Source organism: Haemorhous mexicanus, chromosome Z, assembly GCF_027477595.1.
Source record: "Haemorhous mexicanus isolate bHaeMex1 chromosome Z, bHaeMex1.pri, whole genome shotgun sequence".
Classification (NCBI taxonomy): Eukaryota; Metazoa; Chordata; class Aves; order Passeriformes; family Fringillidae; genus Haemorhous; species Haemorhous mexicanus.
In genome coordinates, this window is record NC_082381.1 from 81,153,234 (window position 1) to 81,167,421 (window position 14,188).

The 14,188-nt window shown below is 52.1% G+C and overlaps 1 protein-coding gene across 4 annotated transcripts in view; it reads right to left on the reverse strand.

Moving 5' to 3' along the window:
• CNTFR (ciliary neurotrophic factor receptor) overlaps positions 1 to 7,669 on the reverse strand; it is a 201,613-nt gene extending 193,944 nt beyond the window's left edge. For 2 of the 4 annotated variants that reach the window (XM_059874115.1, XM_059874116.1), the window contains exons 1-2: positions 7,437 to 7,589; positions 5,115 to 5,287 (exon numbers count right to left, since the gene is read on the reverse strand). Coding sequence is in view for 1 of the 4 variants with exons in the window: in XM_059874113.1 (XP_059730096.1) it covers positions 7,437 to 7,535 (99 nt within the window). In the remaining 3 variants the exon portion in view is untranslated. Of the gene's footprint in view, positions 1 to 5,114; positions 5,288 to 7,436 lie in introns of all 4 variants that reach the window. The other 2 variants (XM_059874114.1, XM_059874113.1) reach the window with 2 other exon arrangements.
• Positions 7,670 to 14,188: the final 6,519 nt, after the last annotated feature.

A 14,188-nucleotide genomic window follows, 5' to 3' on the forward strand; every position in this document is an offset into this window, starting at 1 on the left:
AGCAGTCCTATCCCCAAACCCACAGTTATCTGTGGGTGCACTTTACTGTAACACTGTTATTTCTAGAGCTCTTCGTTAAGTGAGAAGCCCAGAGGACTGGACAGAGCTTTTTTTGATCGAATTTCAGAGCACCAGCAGCCTTTTGTTGTCTTTCTCTCCTTTTAACGTATTTATTTTTCAAGCCCTCAGTTCAGTAGCACAGAGGAGGGTAAATTACACATTGGTGGTGAAGTCTAGCACAGGCTGCCTCCCCTTTGCATCTGAGAACCACACTTTAACCACAAGAAAGGATGTATCCTCATTATCACCAGCATTTTTAGGCCCTAGACAAAAGGACTGTGGTGCAGAGTGTACCTAGAGCAAAAGCAGAGATAACATTGTTTTATTATACACCACAGTGTTTGAATTCACACCCAAATCTCGTGCCTGGTGCCAAGATACCCAACCCAGGCTGCTTCCCCAGGCAGGAGGGCAGCAGTGCAGGTCCCTCCTTCTGTGCTCATCAGCTTGTGACACCACGGCACAGGGAGCAGCTCCCCATCCCCCACCTATAACACAGCACCCTAAAATCCAGCCTGGCCCCTGCAGCACTGGGACAGCATGAAAATAGCACAGGGAGAGCTGCCTGGGGCAGCCCTGTGAGGCACGGTCCTTCAAGTTACTAGACCCGGTCCCCTAGTTATTTGCACATGTGCTCCAGAGTCTGGGAATGCCACCAGAGACCAGGAGCAGTAGGAAAATACCAGGCTGCAACTTTGTGAACAAAATGAATTCACTGGCTTAACACCCACATAATTAAAAGCAGGCGCATCCCCCGGTAATTGTAAGCACGGGAGCGTGCCTGGCTGTATGTTTGCATTTGGGGGGCTGCGACCCCACCTACACAAGCAAAGAGAGACCCTTTGCAGAGCCAGGCTTCTCGCAGCACTGATGAAACACACAGGGAACATCCTTGCCCCAGGATCCGTTTCATTTCCCATTGAAATGGGAGTAACAGTAGCTCCTTCCTGCCAAGGAGGTCTGAGCTGCCCACTGCTCTCTCCTGGCAATTCAGAGGGCTCTGACAGCCACGGGGACCTCAGCCCTTAGAGAGGAGAGCATTCTTCTTCTCGCTGCTGCTGAGAATGGCAATGGCCCTGCTCTCCACACTCATCCACCCAACAACTCTCGGGCTTCAGGTGGCTCCTACTGGCTCTTGGCACCACTGCTGGGAACGGGAAACTCCCACTCTCCTCTCCTCGCAGGGCTGACTGAACAATGGTTTTGATAGATGAACAGCAGGCAGTGAGAGCACCCTCAGAGGGAGCAACCCCCAGCCCCCACTCTCAAAAGGGAAACAGCCACCCACCACCCAGGTGTGGTCCGGCGGAGGTGCAGGCTGCAAGCTCCTTCCAATATCAGGGAAAAGCCTTCCCAGAAGCCCTCTTACCCAGCACTTGTACTGCTTCCTGCACCAGTTCCCCCTCACAGGGTGTGTTGCATAGTATTTAAATACAACCAGGTCTGGGCAAGCCACATTTCAGTTGATCCCATGTCCCCTCTGTCAGGCAATGCTAAAGAAAGGGGTCACGATTCCTCCACCAGCTGTTAGTACAGCATCACTTAATGCAAATCCTCACAGCCCTCCTCCTCCAGCCTCCCCCCAGGCAGAGAGCAGCAGAAAGTGATCCCCCTCAGGGAAAAGAGAGGAGATTTCCCACATAGTGGGCACCAGTATTAATTCTTCCAACTGCTGCAGGCTTTCCTTTCATTCTGTGACTCTATGAACATCACTCAAGGTTGGCAGCAGCCCTGGAGGGTATCACAAGTCACCTGAAAGGAAAAGAGCCTCTTCAAGCATCTGGGCTGCCTCTGAGCCGGAGGGCGGCAGCTCTGCCCGTGCACGGCCACACTGACCAGACAGCTCGCAGGCACGGCACCGGACCAGCCATGCCTCAAGAGGGCTTTGATAACATCTTTTGGGTGTCATGGCCAATTAGAGCCCTGACTATACCCTCTAATTAGGTAACACTTTCAGACAAATCACCCTGTCCTCTTCAAAACACTTCACACCTCCAGGCACATCCCTAATTGACTCGAAAGTTGACTCGGCACTTCTTCCCGGACCTCCTTCCAATTCACAAGGCATTTCAAAATAAATAAACCCCTGCTCCTCAGTCCTGTCTCAGAAGCCAGCTGGGGAATTGCCCTCACATCCGCACAGGCACGCACCTGCGCGACCCGACACAAAACCTCCATCACAGGCACAAAGCAAACGTTCTGACGCAGCGGCAGCACCGTCCTCCTCTGATCTCTCCTTTCTACCCATCCTGGCGCTACTTCCAACAACAGCCAGCAAAGCCTTTTCTCGGAGTACAGGAGTGTTTGCGATGCATCAGTGTCCTACTAAAAATATTGCCCGGGGGCTCGGGAGAGAAGCACGGCTCCAGCAAAGGAGCCTGGTATCTGGCAACAGAAGGCATTAGAAAAAAACCTAACCATTGAGAAATTAATATGCCAGAATGATATCAAGTGCCAACATTTCAATCCAGAAGCTTGACTTCTGTTTTCATTACCTAATGAATAAGCTGAAATGATCCAAATGTTTTCAGTTTCCCAACTGCACAAAATTTGAAGTAGATAGGCAAACCCCCCACCACCACCACAACTGCAAACATGCTGAACAAAAACTATCAAAATTCATAGAAGATAAATATTGAGCCCTTAAAAGCCTGCTATGAGAACAATGTCTCTTTATTTGCTTTCTGTGAGGTTTGTTATAACAAGAGAGAACGACTCCAGTATGCAGCGCTTTAATATATATATACACGCATTCACAGCTGGAATAATAGATTTTAAGGACTCAGGACAATATTACAGCTGGATGAATGCAGAAATGCATAAACATACCTTCAAAAACATATTCTTTGCACCCCACCCAGATATGTAGATGGACACATATATAATATGCACACACACACACACACACTCTCCATGTTTCAGATCGATCAGAACCATTCATTAAATCAGACTCTCTAAAGTTTCTGCTGCTTTGGGAAAACATGACCCTGAGGAGACATCATGCATGAATTTAACAACCAGCAGAAAATGAAACCATAACACGCTGCATCTTGAAAGCCAGCCCTGAATCTAACTTAATCCCTGCTCTGGACAACGCCTCTAGAGAGGCATTAAAACCATGCTAAGGTGTTTTCCTGGATTTCCCAGATTCCCCGGAGGTTCCCTGGCACTCCGGCTGCATCCACCTCCTTGCTTCGGGGATGTTTCCGGCTGACCGCTTCCATCCCTATCCTGCCGCTTCCACGGCCAGTGACGGACAGAGCCAGCGGAGCAGCCTCCGGAGAGCCACCTCCTGCCCTGGCGGCAGGATGAGTTACCGGGACAGCTCGTGGGGTTTGACACTCGTAATTCCTACAAAACGTGCAGGGGAACGATGCACGGGGCTTGAAGGGTCAAGAGCAGCTTTGCAGCCTCCTTTCCCATCCCCAACAAAGGAATTCCAGCAGATCTCGTGCCCCCTAGTGTCATCCTGGCGAACGGACCGGCACCGAGCACCGGCGAGCGCCGGGTACCACCTGGCCCAGGCAGCGCCCTTGCTCGTCCACACCGTGCACAAGCCACCGTGTCCTGCTGGCACCTAGAGCACAGCGAAACGCCATTCCCAGCAGTTCATGCAAGGGACAGCATGAGCTCGCTGTCCCTCCCCAGCACCCCGGGGTAGCTACAGCCCACCAGGCATCCCCATGCCCAGCACGGTGCCACCTCCGCTCCACTCTGCTCTGGAGGAGCACCGGCAAGATCGGCCCCTCCAGCAGATAGCCCAAACGGTGTCCCTGGAGGAGGGCCAAGAGGAGGAGGCAGAGAGCATCTGCAGTGGACACTGTCCAGAATACAACTCCTCCTAAAAATAGACAGATCCTGGAAGGGCACGGCCCTTCCAGGGAATGGGAATGCTCAGTCCTGGGAGCTCAGGGTTTGGCATGATAAAACTTCAAAGTGCACGAATGCAAGGCACTTTGTTACCCTGTTTCTTCCCCCTGAGAGCACCTGTGGCATCAGGCTCTGGCTATGAGCACGAGAAGCAATGAACAAAATCAGCCCAGAACCCAGCATCCCCGTGTGCCAGCCTGCTCTGGCCAAAGATCCAGCATCTCCTTGGAAAATGCCCGTGCCAGCTGCAACACTAACGAGTGCAACCACACCCCACACACAGAGCACCTAAACAAGAGCCGTGTGCTGGAAAGGTGCACAGGAAATGTGCATGCACATGCCTCAGTTTCCCCATCTGCCCAGCTTACCCTCTCTTATTTTCCTCATCCCTCCTGTTCAGCTCTTAGTTTTTGTGGGAAGAGGCACCCCAGGAATACACCTAGACCACCGGCCCCTTCCAGCATCTGCTACCAGCATGCAACCAAACCTCAGTAACCCATCACCAAAATTTGGAGGAATTCTCCCCAGGGCACTGACCTGAGTATGCTGCTTTCTTCTGCAACACCGAGCAGGGACTATAGCTTAGAATAATGGGGAAGTAACTCAGTTCAGTGCTGACAAAGCATCACAAGCCCCAGCGGGGTGGGAGGGGAGGAGGTGTCCTTCCCTCACGCTGCCATGCCTGGTATACATCATGTTTAGGGCCAGGCATACGTCACCGACACAAAATGGACAAATTGGAGGGATTTCAGAAAAATGAGCGACAAAAATTATCACGAGGCAGAAGGGATTGATTTACAAGGGGAGACTAAAAAAGCTGCGATCAGCCTAGCTGGGCTGAGCAAGTACTGACTGCAAGAAGCAGTTGGATGCTAATCTGCAAATGGGATGAAAACAATATGGGAAGGAGCAATTTAGCATCTTCATCAGCACTGGGATGAAATGAGGGGGAATGCAGGGCTGAGTAGGCAGGGGAAAAAAACCCAAACCAACCCAAAAACTCCTTTCCTAGTTATGCATGATTGTCTCCATCAAAACACTCAAAGTGCCCAAAACTCACTCTGCCTTGGACACAGACTCTAGGGAGCAACTGTGTACTCACACACACACACCCAGAGACACAGACACACACACACACAGACACACACACACACACACAGAGCCCTTTCCCACCCCTGACTCACATTCAGGAAAGCAGAAGGGCTGCCACGATAGCTGGAGAGGATGGAGGCTTCACGCTTGCAGGGGAGCAGTGGAGAGTGGAGGCTAGAGCTGGCGGTAGCGGTGGGAAGGTCCCCGCAGAAGGAAGCTTTTGCACTCCCGGGTCTTCACAGGGGAAAGGTGCTGAGATGGCTTCCTGCAAAGTGGCAGGAGTGAGCTCAGCTGCGAGCACTCAGATATTTACACACAAACAGCACATTACTCAGCAACTCTCATTTGTCAGGCATAATGGCAGCGGCAGCAATAATAAACGACAGAGCTGAGAGACAGGCTCCCCAGGCGCACACCCAGCCCCAGACTGAGCTGGAGCAGGATGCGTGTCTCCAGCTTGCAGGGAATTAAATGAGAGTGGCCAGGAGCTGGGGCTTGCACCCACAAAACTCCTGCTGCCAGCTTCAGAGAGTCAGTCACGTCTCCAAAAGCTAAGCCTTGGTCACACAGCTATTTGAATGTGTGTGTGCATCACAAGCTTTGTGGCTCTGAGAGGTATCAGGGCTTTTCCCAAGTCCAGAAGCTGCTGAACACTTTTCAGGGGAAAGGGGATGCAGAGTCCTGGCACAATGGGGTCCTCTTGGGATAATTCAGACCAAAGATAGTGTACAATCATTAGATCATGGCTTGGCTTGCTCTGACAAGAGGCTCGGATAAACTTATCTTGAGGAGCTGTCGCAAGGAAGACTGCCAGGCACGAGGCTCTCATTTCTAAAGCTCAGCCTGTCTTGGGAAAGTCTTCTTGGTGCAGTGAGCCCCAGAGAGCTCTGGTCCCAGGACCTGGTCTCAGCATGCTGCCTGCCCAGACAGGAGCATCCCTTGCACATCTCGGGACATCACAGCAAAGCTCTAACTCCTCACAGAGGGGCAAGGCAGGGATCTGGGAGCAAGAATGGCTGCTCCCACATATTTGCACATTTTGCAGAAAGCAGCCAATGTCAGTGCCTCACTGCCTGAACACACAGCCAGTGGGACTGGCAGCAGCATGTGCAGGTCCTGTCCCTCACACAAGTACAAAACGTGGTGTGCTGAGAGTGGGCACAGTCAGTGAAATTCACTAAATCCAAGGAGATGTCAGCAAGTTCCTGAGCAAAAGTCCGAGGAAAGGACCTCCTCAACCATCCCACAAATTAAAACACAAAGGGATGGGGAAAAGAAATTGAACAGCTTTGCAGGCAATCTCCTTTCTGTAACCTGTGCTCTGAACAGACCCTGCACATGTGTTCATGAGCATGGGTTGGGGAACGTAAGAGAGTAAAGAAGTGCCGATCGTTATACCAAAAAAAGTTTAGTGGTTAAAGAAACAACTGCCAGAGAAGCCAGAGAAGCTGGAACATGCAGACCTGGTTCTGTCCTCAGTGAAGACACCACAAATTGGCTCACGAGCTGACTGGAGTCACAACTCGTTTTCAGGATTGCAGTGGGGGAAGTCACCAAGATGTGGAAATGTCAGGGAGTTTTGAGCAGCATAGGGATCGGTGTGTATTATGCAATTCTGGAAAGCAGCCCTTGTACTCACGCTCGGGATGAACTGTCTGCCTAGCCCAGGGAGAGCAGTTCCCCAGAAGCACCATGCAGACACTTTTCTTATAAAATCACACTTCGGAAAAAAAAATTTTAAAAAAATGAAAAAAAGAAAAAATAAAATCTGCACTGCCACAGCAGAGAAGAAGGCAGGTCGCGCCTTTGGAGAGACGGAGAAGAAGCCTGCTCTCCCGCCCAGGAAATCCACGGGCTCCGGTTTACAAAGAGCCGCCCCGCAGTCCCAGCCGCTCCAGCCCCGTGCACTGCCGCAGGGAGAACTCATCCCTCCCAGCCCTCAACCTGGAGCCGGCCGCGATGCCCTCCCGGCCGGGCAGGAGACGGAGGTCCCGCCGGGCAGGGGTCGGGGGTCCCACCGCCGCGCCCCGATGCGGACCCGCTGTCTCGGAGGGTGCGGGGACGCTCCGGCCCCTTGCCCCCCATCTCTCCCCGCCGGGAACACGCGCACGGCGGCGCAGGAAAGTAAGCTTCCCAAATTTGTTCCTCACGGCGGGGTGGACGCGCGGCCCACGTCGGGGCGCGGACACACGCGGGCGCTGGAAAGGTGCGCGGCTGCGGGGCGGGAGGGAGCACAAGACCGGGAGCGAATGCGGGGGAAGAAAGCGTTCCCCCCCGCCTTCCTTTCCGCCTCCGTCGGCGGCGGGCCCCGTGGCTCGCCTCCGCTGACCCCCGTGCCCGCACGCCGCCTCCCCCGTCCCGTGGGTGGGGGTACATCCCGTGCCGCCCTCCGGCCCCGGCCGCCCGGTACTCACGGCGCCTTCCTTGCCGCCGCTCCCGGTGCTACCCCATGCAACCACCGGCTGCTTCTGCACCGGCTCGGGGGCTATAAGCTCTTTTAAACTCCAGCACATAACCCATGTGACCGCAGAAGCCACTGGTAAGGAGCGCCGGGGAGCCAGCGATGAGCTCAGCCCGCACCCCCCGGCACAGCGCCGGGGACGCGCTCCCGGCCCCGCCGCGCCGCGCGCACCCGCCCGCAAACACACACACACGCACACACACACACAGGCTCACAAACACAAACACACGCACGCACAACCCACACACGCACCCCCCACAGCCACACACTGGTCCACGCCCCTGCGGACACGCCGCCGCAGCCGCCTCCTCCCTCCCCACGGATGCTGAGCCGGAGGGAGGCAACGCGCACACACGCGCGCCCCACCGACCCCCGAGCTAATGCACACTCGTGGAAGCACCGTGGGGACGGCGCCCTGCGCACACACCATCACCAGCAGCAGTCCCTGCAAGTCACCCCACCTCCCCAGCGTGGAAGCAGCAGGGTCGTGGTCACCTCACGCGTGCCCTGTGCACACACACACACACACACACACACACACACACAGTCGTGCACAATGCACCCTCCACATGCACTGTCCCTTCCCTCCACCACGAGATGCAGACCCAAGAGAAGGAGCCACGCTTCCATCTCCGTGCACATCCTCGCACACGCCCCACTCGAGAGTGTGTCGCTGCCTCACACCAACACCCTCCTGGAGTGCCCAGCAGTGTCCACAGGAAGAAGCACACTGTCATGAAAGCCTCTCACCCCTCTCACACACACTGCACAACCAAACACCCACCACACATGTGGGCTGGGCTCCCTCTCGCACAGCTGCTGCAGCCACACCTGCACCCACCTTCCCCACTTCAATAAAACCTCCTGGTGGGAGCTGAACAAGCCCACCCTGCCCATCCATCATAACCCCAGCCTGTGGGGTCCCCTGCAGCATGTGGGAACTCTGCATTTCCTATCACAGATAAGGACAGAGAGCTGTCACATGTATGGGTGGGGTCTGCAGGGCAAAAAGGACAGATGTCCCCCTGTGCTGTGCCCAGTTACTCCTGATGAGGGGGAAGCCCCAGGGGCGGCCATACAGCTGGGCCAGGTTGCCCACTCCAGCCACGGCACAACAGGATTGGGAGTGCCAGGCTGAAATGTGCCAGGTGGGGACGGGAGCCGGGTGTGATGATTTGGTGTGCAAAAGGCTGGGACAGGCAGGCCTGGCCGGGCAGGTGCAGGCGTGTGCTGCTGGGGCACGCCAGCAACACGTGTGAGAAGGCAGAGCTGGCAGGCAGAGGGCTCCGCTGAGAGCTGAGTTATGGAAAATGACTCTTTCCAAGGAATTGCTAAAATTAAAGCAGCAGTGAGGCCAAGCAAGCAGGAGCCAATGGGGAGGGTGAGCAAGGACAGCCAAGTGGCCTCGGGGCAAGGAAGGGCAGGGTGGGCAGGAGGCCGAGGGGAGGGCACCCTTGCAGGGCATCCACCCCTGCCTCCTGCCAACTGCCCATGCAAAGGCAAACACCTTGTGGGTAGGATTTGGGGAAAGGCTGACTGGCACCCTGGTGGCACTGGCTGGGGATGCCATGGAGTAGGAGGCCTAGGGGAAATAGCCTTTCCCAGCCACATCCCCCACTTGGCTGCCAGTGTGTAGAAAAATACCTCTGTCTTCCCAGCCTGGAAAAGACAAATGCCCATGAAGAAACAGCCTGCTCCCTGCCAGGGGCTAGCTGCCAGCAAGGGATAGGGAGCAGTGCCCACAGGCGATTTTGGGGAGCCCTGCAGAGCCCTGAATCCCATTATGCACATCCTTTGCCCTTATCTCCAGCCTAGTGATTATAGCAGGGGTGCTGTTCCCTGGACATCAGCATTCAGGTCGGCAATAGGAGCTGTTCCAGCTTCCAGATATCTGAGCGTTCCCAGCTCAAATCCCCGTGACTCAGGAAACAACACATGCAAGAAAACTCTGCAGAGAGACTTGGGAGAAATACTCCCATTGGCAGGTTCCCACTTTCCCTGGCATCCCAGGACTTCTCCTGGTCTGAAGAAAACAACAGTAGTAACAAAACAACAGAGCTTTCTTCCTGATCTTCCTGTTAAAGAAAAACCCAAAAACCTAATATTTGGGCAAGCCTACAAAAGTAGTTCTCTTTTGTTTTAACTAGATAAGTGTTGATCAAATCAAAGCTACCACCTCTGTTTGCAGTTGTGCAGACAATATCACACAGGCAGAGGAAGGGGGCTGGGTGGGAGCCAGGTTTTTTCTAGTTTTTCACTGATGCTGCTAAAAGACACTATTAATTGGATGGAAATAATGATGTTTTGTCTCAGATGAAAGTGCACAATAAATTATTATTGTTAGTAGTTTAATCCATGAAGAATAATCAGTGTGTTGGGACTCCGGGGGAATCTGAGATAGCAGGTCCTAGGAAAAAAAAAAAAAAGGAGACAGAAAAAAAAAAAAAAAAAAAACTGAGGAGGGAAAACTAAAGGTCAAAAGCAGATGTCTCCAAGGCTTTTCAACAGGATGCAGCAGAGCTGGGGAGTGACCCTCCTGCCCAAAAAGTCAGGATTGGATTGAAGTAGTCACAAAATGGAAGAAAAGGAAAAAAAATTCCAACCCCTCATTCTCCCTCTCCACCCCTCCCTGCTGTCAGCCAGGATCAGAGCTGAAAAAGAAGGAGTCAAAGCTCTGTGAGAAGCAGCAGCTCTCTGATGTCATTGGGAAGTGTGTCAGGAGAGCCGGTGGTTTTGTGGGGACAGGAATGGAAAGATACCGGAGCTTAAATAGGTCCAGGAAGAGAGCTGAACCTGGGGAAATAATTCTCCATTAGCCTATGAGCCATCATCAGTCCATCACCCTGGGCTGCTTCCCCCATCCACAGCACCCCAGAGGGAACCACTCAGAGAAAGCAAGGGGCTCATCACAAGCCTGTACACTGATATCCAGCCAGGACACTTGTCACCAAAAATGCCACTCTGGCGCTTTGCACGCCACCCCCAGCCTCCAGCAGCAGTGGTACCCCAAGCAGGAGAGCAGATGCTTCACAGCTGCATGGCAAAAATACAGTACAGCTGAGCCATGGTCAGATCCTGAACTGGCCAGTTTGAGGCTGGTCCTGGCCAGTTGTAAATCTCTTGGACACCTGAGGCCAAAGCTCAGAGGACAGCACTGGCCTGGTTTACCCCAAAGCTGAGCATATACGAGGTGAGAGTCTGAGCCAGTGTCTTTCCAAACCATTTCTTTGATACTCTGTGGCAAACATCTGACTAAATTACTCACAGATTATTCAAACATTGGGAGAGCAGATTAAATGATTACTGGTGAATCATTTGTTCAAAGGAAAATGCCCAAATTCCTACACTGAACTACTGGCAGGCAACAGCAGATGAGTTTCAGCCCTCCAAAATCCCTGAGCTCACATCAGCCCCTGAGTCTGCACTCCTTGCTCACTGCTTCCCCAAAATATCCGCCCCCTGCCCGACCCCTTGCCACTGGCAGGAGCAAGGTGAATAGGAGACGTGGGGAACCATTCCTTGAATTCCTGCTGGACTTCAGGCGAACAACAACACAGCAGGCTGAGCTAGGAGCCTTGTCTCTCGCCTTTGCACAAAAGAGATTCTCTGGAGGGGGAAAAAACCCCACAACAATGGTGAGGAAACGTACAAGAAAACTGCAAAGAAAGCAGCTGACCTTGCATGCCGCAGGCCAGAAAAAAGTACAAATGTTCTTGCAAAGAAGCAGGAAAAGATGGAAGCTATGGAGCCGACGAGCTTTTTACCAGCCCAATTTAATCATCTTCTCAGCAAATGCTCCCCACGAGGAACAAGAGGGGAAAGCAAGATCATGAAAAGATTGCAGGCAAAGGAATTCTGCTGGTACTCCTGGACTGATTAAAATTCCTCAGGACTCATAGCAGGAGAGAATATTTAATGTAAAACTTCACCTTGTCTTTATTACATTTGCCAAAACTTCTTCCTGTGTAGATAGTGGGAGGTGCATGTGAAAAACAAAGATGGAGATAATAAGCACAGGACCTGGCTGTGGCTTTTCAGTCGATTACCCATTTGCCTGGGAAGAGTTCTGGTGATGGTGGTGAGCATCTGCATGCATACAACAATGTGTGGGCAAGGAGAGGCCGTGGGGACCTCCAGAGCCTGGACAGAGTGTGATGCAGCCATGAGTGTGCGCAAAGATCTGTGCAGGAAAAATCCTGTCCTTGGATGTAGCCCTGGTCATGGGCATTAAGTGGCACAGAGATGAGTGATTAGCATGATTTGGGATGCAGAGTGGTACAAAGAGAACTGGGTCTTGCCAGTCAGCTGAAATAAATGAGTGAAATTTCCATGTGCAACAAGGACATCCGGTTCCGTGCATGCTGTTACCAAACCCACTGCTGGAAAACAGAGATTTGAATATGGAGAGACCCCTCACTACTGCTGCTGCTGCCACTGCTGGGTAAGATATCGATGACAAAGTATCGCCTGACACCTGTTATAAATAACGTCTGTCCCATCACCCACTCACCACATGACCCCTGGCTGCCAGCTCCTCACTCGGAAGGGGCTCAGTGCGGAATGAAAGCCATATTTATAATACATTTTTGCACATGTCTTTCTGAGTGAGGAACAAGAGGATAGGGGTCTGGAAAAGGTTTCCTCCAGCATTTTCTTTCCTGTGGTGCCAGAAGAGCAACCCCATGAAATCTCAGGCAAGAGCCGAGACATTAAAGCGATCGTGTTTTGCACCACTTTGCACTGAATTACAGGATTAGTGTTGCAATGCTCCTGGAATGGGGAAATCAGCACCATAATCCTGTGTGTTGGCCAGGTCGGTTGTTTTTTCCCCATGGATCAGGACATCTTACAGGGGCTCACCGCTGCCAGAGTCAGGGGCCCTGGAGGTGTCCAGAGGGAATGTGGATGGCATCAAGCACACCCAGGTTAGTGCTGCTCTGTGGAGCCTTCTGCCTCCAGCCCCTTCTGTAGCAGAACTGCACCCAAACTACCCCAGGGTCTGCAGGGGACAAGTGCTCTCACCACCCTGGAGAAAGCAAGGATGTCCTGATGGTTGTGGCTTTTGGCTGGATTGAGACCCCCTGCCACAAAACCCCACCACTCGCCAGCCACGTGTGAGCCCTTCCCGAGCCGTGGCCGGTGCCAGCAGGGCTGGTTCATCCCCACGATCCGCCTGTGGATTAACACCTCGAGGCAAGCCAGCATCTGCTGCAGCGTGGCTCCTTGCTCTGGTTGCGGGACTGGCTTCTATCACAAATCATCTTCTTCACATAAGAAAGCAGAAGCCAGGGATTAGAGCGGTTTGATGTTTTTAGCATGAAAAGGTTGGGTTTGAAAGAAAAAAATGAAAGAGCTGCTTTTTGAATGTCTTTTGGTGAGGAATTTGAAAACCCCTGCCCCCATGACTTTCAAAAAGGTTGGGGGTTTTTGGTGGGGCTTTTTTGATTGGCTTTTTTTTTGGTTTTTGCGGGGGGGGGGTTGATGGGGAAAGATTAATTTTGTTTCACTTTTTCCCTTTATTGCCTTTAGCTGAAAAGCACAATTTCCCCAGATACCCACATTTGGGATAAATACAATATTGCAGTTAAAAAAATTCTGGGAAATGTCAGGAGAAATCAAAGGTGACTCAGTTTCAAACCGTGCAAGTCAGAAACACCTGGGAAACATCAGTGCCGGGTGTGTGGAGCAGGGGATGAAGAGAGAGCTCCCATCTCTAACAGCAGATCCCAAAGAGCTGCCTTTGGAGGAGACAGCTACAGTGGGAGGTCACTATCCCAAACACGACGCCACCACCACCATCACCACCATTCCTGTGCCCCGCACTTTTTTGCTCTCAGTGTATAAAAACTTTTTAAATATGCATTTTTTTATAATGATTTGCTGTTTTATCTTCCTTTAGCTTGAAGATGAATTCTTACAAGCCCAGAAGTTCAATCAAGCAAGCGAAACCCTCTTGGGCTAAGCCCCATCCTCACCCCACAGCTCCTTGGTGCCTCTGTGTGGGGTAGACCTATACCATGAGATGGATGGCTCCTGTGGCTGCTGACAAAGTCAGAATGGACACTGCTGGGTACCATACAGTCCTTTCATAAAAATAGAAAAATACTCCCTCTTCTTTCTGCTCCTGCACCCTCTGCCATCTTCCTTTTTCCTTCTTCTGCATTAGCTGCATTCTAGCCATCCCTTCCTTCACCTTCACCACTGCCAAGCCCAAAAGGAGGCAAATGTTTGCTCTTCTCTCACACACCTGGTACAATCACAGCCCACCTGCCTGTTTACCCTGTGTTGAAACGTTCCACTTGTGACCCTTCAACACTGATCTTCTTTCAGATTTATTTGGCTCCTTCTTTAAACTGAGCAAACCATTTCTCTGTAAAAACGCCAGAATAGGGCATTACGTCAAAATGCATAATTGCTTTTTATCATCTCCCCAGAGCAGGTATGGCACCTACATGCTCCCGTTCTCAAAACTTCAGATTTGAGAATTTTCAACTAAAAAATATCTCCCTTCATCCCATCCACCCCTTCGTCCCCTCACCTGCCCTCAAAAAGGGACAAACAAAACCAACCAAAAAAAAAGGGAAAAAAAAAAAACCCAAACAAACAAAAAAAACCCCACCAAACCAAAAAACAAAAAAAAACAACCACTACATACCCAACCATCAGTAAAAAAAAGCCTCCAAGCCTAAGACAGCATCAGTTTGG